Consider the following 7,513-nt stretch of genomic DNA (forward strand, 5'->3'; position numbering starts at 1 on the left):
GCCCTCGTAGATGGGTATCACATTTCTCAGCTCCCAGTCAGCTGGACCTCCCCAGTTAGCCAGGATTGCTGATAAATAATTGAAAGTGGCTTGGTGAGCGGTTCTGCCAGCTCCCTCAGCACCTTGGGTGGATCCCATCTGGCCCCATGAATTAATGTGTGTCTAAGTGGAACAACAGGTTGCCAGCTGTGTCCTCTTGGATTATTGGGGCTTCATTCTGCTCCCCATCCCTGTCCTCTAGTTCATGGGCTGAGTACCTGGAGCACAACTGGTCTTACTATTAAAGACCAAGGCAAAGGTGGCGTTTAGTAGCACAACCTTTCCCTCACCCACTGTCATTATGTTCCCCCTGCATCCCATAAAAGATGGAGATTCTCCTTAGCCCTTCTTTTGTTGCTAATGTATTTATAGAAACCTTTTTAAATTGTCTTTTATGGCAGTAGCTGGATTAAGTCCTAGTTGGGCTTTGGTTGTTCTCATTTTCTCCTTGTATAACCTCACGGTGTCCTTGTCCTCCTGAGTCACCTGCCCCTTCTCCCAAGGTATCACCCTTTGAGCCTGTGCGCTTTGTTTCATCACCTGGCTATCCTATAGTTCAAGCTGTTTAAAATATAAATCCACTTTTCTCTCAGAAGGGCTTTATCGAAAGATAATGTTTAACATTAGATGGCGCTTAGTTTGTCTCGTGTTTCCCCTCCTGTTCTTGTACCATGTCTAATACTGGTCTTACCCATAGGCAAGGTGAGAAAGTCAAGAATATTAAAGTAACTCATGCTGGGCTGTGCAAAGTCAGTGTTTAGAGCTGCAAAATCTGCTGCCATCTGTAATCACTTAGAATCTTAGAGATTACTGGCTTATTCTCTGGAGCAGCACAGCGTCAAGATCTTCAGTGTTGTCAGTCACTCAGCACAACCTTACTGTTTAAAATGAAGCCGGATTACAGTTATTAGCTCTGCTGTGCGTGTGGCTCAGTTTAAACTTGCCCTCCCTGCAGTGATAGAGAAAGTCATTGAGGATTGATGTGAGAAGGGGGTTACGCGTTCAAAACTGAAATTACTGTATTTTCCCTCTTTGATTTTTGGAATAAGTGTTGGACACACTTTTATCTGTTGACCTAGCTAGTAAAACTGTTAACTTTGCTATTATTATTTTCTCAGTAAGTGGGTGATTTCTTCTTACCTACTGATGTTGTGCTCTCTCTTTGCAGACTGCCGTTGATGTTTTTAAGAGGATAATTTTGGAGGCAGAAAAAATCGATGGGGCAGCTTCACAAGGGAAGTCTTCATGCTCAGTAATGTAATTCCACTGCAAAACCTGAAAACACTGGGAATACATTCTACCTGAAGAAGCAAAACTGCCCATTATCTTTAAGGATAAACTATGCTTCTTTTTTTTATGTTTTTTTTTTTTCTTCTGTTAACCTGAAAGATAAACAGTTGGTTTGGAGCCTCTCCCTTCAGATTATGTTAAACTCTGACTCCTGTGCAAATGGCTTCACTTCCATTTTCAAATTTTAAGCAATCATATTTTCAATTTATATATTGTATTTCTTAATATTATGACCAAGAATTTTACTGGCATTAATTTTTCAGTGTAGTTTGTTGGTTAGAATAATCATCAAAATGATGCATATTGTTACACTACTATTAACTAGGCTTGGATATCAGTGTTTCTTTGTGTTAAATGTATACTTGTAAATAAAATAGCTGCAAACCTTAAATGCTCTGTTGATAATTTTTCATCAATTACTCCATAACAGCTTTTGTGTGGAGAATGTTCACCCACTGCCCGTCAGAGGAGGTGGGAGATCTGTGGAGCCAATGGATTGTTTGTCGCTTGGGAAGTTGGTTGTGACTGAACGCAAAGTGTTTTTGCATATTGGTCTGTGGAGGGGAGACACAAGTGACACCTTCGATTTGGAGGGGACAGCTGGGGGTTCGGTCACACAACCCGCACTGTGTTTTAGAGTCGTAGTGTAAAGGGTGTGTGGATCTGCCCCTGTTCACGTGGACTCGGAACTAGGAGCACTTTAGGATGGAGTTACCCAGGTCACAAGTGTAGACTCGCTAAGAAAACAAAACTGCTGTTGGTTTTTGGACTAGAGCCTTAATCTCTTAAATCTGGAAACAAATTATGTCAACTGTATGTTTAAAAAAATGTACAGGTGACCTATTTTGTGTTTAAAAATGAAACAGCTCCCAAAACAACAGCAGCAAAACCAAACAAGGCTGATTAGCAGAACAGTTAATGCATTTTTCTCATGCATTTTTGTGTCCATTTGAAAACTTAATATTTTCTTTGGTCGCCATGAGATTAATTTGCTTCCTGGCAAAAAATTGCCTTTTTTCCCAATTTAGGCAATTTCCCAAAATTTCTGAGGTTTGTTTGTTATCTGAATTCTGATACCTGGGGCTAAATGCAGCTGCGGTAGCTGGGTGATGGTCACACGCAATAGATCACTGAGGTTCAGCCAAACCCGAGCGCTCGTTCGGGGAAACGAATACATGCTTTTGTTTCACAACTGGACTGATGTGAAGCGGGTTTTCTTCACAAGAACCTGCAGCACCAGAACAAGGGTGGTTTGGCTGGTAATGAAGTGGTTGAGGACTCGGAAAATTATCCTCTGTGGAACTTAGGGCAATATGTGTCTGTTTGGTTGTGTCGTTGCCTCATCGTGAAATGACTTGTTGCATGGCCCGAGTATTTGGCATCATGTCATGGACACAATGTCATGAGTTCTACATCAGAAGGTAGAAGTTGTGGAATACCAGAAACCTCAAAGACCATATTTATTCAATTTTTTTTAATATAAAATAGTGGCTACATGTGTACCGGTGATCCATCTAAAGCCTGAAATAGCTGCTGCATTGGTGCTTGAAGCATGCCAGCTGCTCAGGCTTTACAGGGGATGGATGAGGAAATGTGCAACTTGATAGTCCTGGGATAATCAAGGCCCTGCTTTCTAGGGATGAGGTTTTTCAGGAGGGCCGAAAGGCCGGTGTAGGTTCTCCAGTTGATTTGCAATGTCAACTTCCACGACTTGATATACTCAGCACCGCGAAGCGCATACAGCTCCCGCAGTTTCTGTAATAGAATTGCATTCGTCAATGTCTGCTATTTCTCCTATCGCCGGCTCATCCAGTAAGAAATGCAAATTATTCCACTGATCCAAGCCTTTCTTTGCTAATAAGATGTAAAGACCAGCCGTGTGCAACTGTCTTGCAGTTTTAATGAAATGTGTCGCCAAGCGTGATCAGCGAATTCCTTGTCCTTTGCTGTATGGAGATTTCAACGGGATGGCGCCTTCCAGCAGCTGGAGTCCAACAGAGCCTGGGGCAGCCTCCTGTTTCCTTCTGCTGACTTCAAGAGCTTCTCATGGTGAGGTTCTTCACCACGAGTGCCCGAAAATGGGGTGCTGGGCAATCTTGGAAGTTCTGTGTATGTACCAGAAGCAAGAAACAAGTATTTGGCAAACTGCTGCTTGCCTGGGATCGGTGAAGTTATACAGGCTCATCTGGCAGCTGCCCTGATCCTTTGGAGGCTTCTGGAGGATTGCGAGAAGTGGTGCACGGATTAAAAGGTAAGTCACAAAGGAAATAAGTTCTTTGGCCCAGGCTAGGAAAAAATTGATACACGTTTAATGGGGCCCAGCCTTATTCTTAAGGGATGATCCTTGGCAAAGGTGAAAGTGCAAAGATCCTTTTTCTGTTGAGGAAATGAGCAAAATTTAACTGCCATAAGTCAAGTTAAATTCCCCTTGACTTGCGCACATTTAAATGTGCTGTTCTGGAAATGATTCTTACCGTGCTTGTGCTCCTGTCCAAGTCCTTGCTCTGCTGTGTGAAACCTCTCAGCATCCTGAGCCTGAGAGCTCAGCTGCCCGTCTCCCAGCCTGCCACCCGGGGAGTGCTGAGGGCGAGGAACCACGCAGTAGTTTGGGTTGGAAGGGATCTCCAGAGCTCACCCAGTGCCACCCCTGCCATGAGCAGGGACATCTTCACCAGCTCAGGTTGCTCAGAGCCCCGTCCAGCCTGGCCTGGGATGTCTCCAGGGATGGGGCATCCACCACATCTCTGGGCATCCTGGGCCAGTGTTTCACCACCCTCAGTGTCAAAAATTTCCTCATGTCTGGCCTGGATATCCCCTCCCTTAGTTTAAAACCATCACCCCTTGTGTATCACAACAGGCCCTGCTAAAAACTCTGTCCCCATCCTTCTTATAGGCCCATTTTAAGTACAGAAAGGCTGCAATAAGGTCTCCCTGGAGCCTTCTCCAGGCTGAACAACGCCAAGGAAAGGGCGATGGGGCTGGTGCAGCTCAGCAAGCAGAGGATGGAATGCAGACAGAAAGCAGATACATGATTGTCTTTTTTTCTGTCTTTGTTTCTATGCATAGCCAAGTTTATCCCTGCCCAATTAACTCTGCAAGGGGGAAGGCTTGGAGACAGTCTGCTTTGGGTCTGTGGAGTCTTCTGCCCAGTGCTTCTTCCCAGCTTCCCTAAAGGGTTGATGAGCGCACCCTGGAGAATAAAAAATCCAGAAGAACTGTTTCAGTGCTCCCTTCTGTCTGCAGTAGCTGTACTGTAGTGTCTGGACCAGGCAGCCTTGTGTTGTTTGTCAACCAAGGGCAGAGGAGCACAGGCTGAAGTTGGACTTTGCTGCAGTTCTTGCAGTGTTGGAGGTGACAGTGAAGACTTCAGGCTTCCCATTTTCTACCTGGTTTCAACAGAGAAGTTTCTATGTCCAAATTTAGACCCTGGGAGTGAGCAGGGACATCAGGTGTCGCTCTTAGTTACCCTTGTTTGTGGTAGGGGTGAGCAGAAAAAGTTGGGCTGGGTCCATCCCAGTGCGAGAGGGGCAGCAGCCTGAAATGAGAAGCGTAGCCTATGTCATGGTGCGCGTTTTGCTTTTTCATCTTTAAAACAAACGTGCCGTTGTACTCCTTCATTACTAAAGGATTTGTGCTGCTGCTCCATTCAGGTGTCGCAGGCTGTGGTGCACATGGTGGTGATGCACCCAGGCTTGTTGGGCTTGTCCTGCTAATTAGTGCTGCGACCTCTTGAGAAGGAGAAATCAACAGGTTCTAATTAGTCCTTCTGTAATCAGTACTGCTCATCTTCAGAGCATTTCGCTGATACTGACTAATCCGCACAGCCTCATGTAATAAGGCCAAAATTGCTCCCCTCCGACAGCTGTGGCAGTGAGAACCTTTGTGCAGATGCCTTGAACTCATCACAGAGATGTGCCCTAAACTAGGGCTGGGTGATGGGTGTCCCCAGCACCCAGCTTTGTCTTAGGTGTCCTTCCTTAAGTGTCCCTACTGGAACCTTTCCTTTTTGAAATAAAATTAAAGTTGAAAGTATTTCACCCAAAACCCTGGGCTTTCTCATGTTTCCCAAAACTAAATCCAACGCCCATCTCAGTCAGATGCTGGCTGCATGATGAGCTGCACTAGTACTGATCCCTAGACAGGATATTACCAAAACCAAGCTTTTGCAGATTTTTTTCAGCATCCATTCCTACAATGCTGCTAATAAATATTTGGCTGAACCTGACCAGCATCTCCCATCTCCAAAGCGAGGAGCTGTTTTTCTTGGTGGGGACCTGGCCGGCTCTGAACCATCATTCTGGGACAGGATTTGCTCAGGCGCAAGGAGGTTTTTTGGAGCCTCCACATGGGGTAAGCTCGGTCTTGCGTGGCGGGGGACAGATGGTGGGTCAGGATGTGGGATGGCCACCTTTGGCAGAGACATTGCGTAGATGTCGCAAAGTCTTGGTGCATCCACGATGAAGATAATGCATTGAGGCCAAAACCATCGCGTAGCGGCTGATTCCCACTTTAGCAGGAGGTGATGTGCTCTGCCACTGGGTGCTGGAAGGTCCTTTCTCTGCTTGAAGAGTTCACAGAGATGTTCTGCAGTCGGTGTAACCAGCTTCCCCAGCAGCTCTGGGAGGCAGCAAGTGGTGCACCCTGGCACTGGGAATGGGTTCATCACCAGTGGAAACCAGTGATGCAGCAACTGGCACGAGGTGGGCTGGGGCTTCATGGAGCAACGTGGATTTGAAAGAGAAGCTCTCCCTTGAGTCAGGAGGATGGTTTCTCACGCTGAGGTCTGTTGCTGCTCTGAAGTGGCCCACAAGATGTGCTTATCCTTTTCAGCGTCCAGCCGAAAAATTTTTCATGGGGAGGAGCTAGACCCAAGGGTTGTTTCATATCTAATGAGATAGAAATATTAGAAGGGGGGTGGTCAGTAGGTCAGAGAGGTTCTCCTGCCCCTCTGCTGTGCCCTGGTGAGACCACACCTGGAATATTGTGTCCAGTTCGGGCCCCTCAGTTCCAGAAGGACAGGGAACTGCTGGAGAGAGTCCAGCGCAGGGCAACAAAGATGCTGAAGGGAGTGGAGCATCTCCCGTGTGAGGAAAGGCTGAGGGAGCTGGGGCTCTGGAGCTTGGAGAAGAGGAGGGGTGACCTCATTAATGTTTATAAATATATAAAAGGTGAGTGTCAGGAGGATGGAGCCAGGCTCTTCTTGGTGACAACCAATGATAGGACAAGGGGCAGTGGGTACAAACTGGAACACAGGAGGTTCCACTTAAATTTGAGAAGAAACTTCTTCATGGTGAGGGTGGCAGAGCCTGGCCCAGGCTGCCCAGGGAGGTTGTGGAGTCTCCTTCTCTGCAGACATTCAAACCCGCCTGGACACCTTCCTGTGGAACCTCAGCTGGGTGTTCCCGCTCCGGCGGGGGGATTGGACTGGATGAGCTTTGAGGTTCCTTCCAATCCCTGACATTGTGATTCTGTGATACTAAGGTACATGAAGAAATCTGTGACCTTTTAAAGCAAGATGGGCTTTTCAAAGCCCTGAAATGTGGGCGATTCTAGGGTTGGGCCTTCTGCTGCTTTGCATATACCAAAAGCTCCTCCAGAGCTGGGGTGTGGTGCTTTCAGAGGATGAGGTGCAACTCCGTGGCTGATGCTTACTCAATTATTATTTGCATGGGGTTATACTGGCTGTAGTAGGTACCTCTGAGCAGAATGCCAATCCTGCTCAGCCCCTGCTAATATTCCTGTCATCATTAGCAAGGTCACTCCCAAAGTTTTGCCCCCAGTAGTCACACTCCACGCTCTTGAGGAAATCCCTGCGTCAGAGAAGGACCAAGTTTGACACCTTCCTACCGTACATCGGGTAGTTTGGCAGTGTCCTTATGCCAGCACCACCGATTATTGCACGGTGTATTGCTGAGCTGCATGGAAAAATTACCCCCTTAAATCCTATATAACACCCCATGGAAAGAGGTGGTGACGTCTCACAGCTGCATTTTGAAGACCACCCAGCCTGGACTTATTTATGCCAACATAACCTCGCTCACAACCCCTTGGCATGTCATGGAAATCACTTTGCAAGAGGACAAGAGCGGTGCCCGGATCCTGTGTATGGGTGGGATGCAGGGAGGAGAGCGGGGTGGCAGATGGAGCCACCACGTTTATCCAGGCAGGTGTTGTGGTCCTGGGT

The 7,513-nt window shown here is 46.9% G+C and overlaps 1 protein-coding gene across 1 annotated transcript in view; it reads left to right on the forward strand.

Moving 5' to 3' along the window:
• The window catches only part of RHEB (Ras homolog, mTORC1 binding), a 42,752-nt gene extending 41,032 nt beyond the window's left edge, over positions 1-1,720 (forward strand). Inside the window, exon 8 of the mRNA XM_065832425.2 lies at positions 1,208-1,720. Within this exon, the coding sequence (XP_065688497.1) occupies positions 1,208-1,300 (93 nt within the window). The 3' untranslated portion in view covers positions 1,301-1,720. The remainder of the gene's footprint in view (positions 1-1,207) is intronic.
• Positions 1,721-7,513: the final 5,793 nt, after the last annotated feature.

Source organism: Patagioenas fasciata, chromosome 2, assembly GCF_037038585.1.
Source record: "Patagioenas fasciata isolate bPatFas1 chromosome 2, bPatFas1.hap1, whole genome shotgun sequence".
Classification (NCBI taxonomy): domain Eukaryota; kingdom Metazoa; phylum Chordata; class Aves; order Columbiformes; family Columbidae; genus Patagioenas; species Patagioenas fasciata.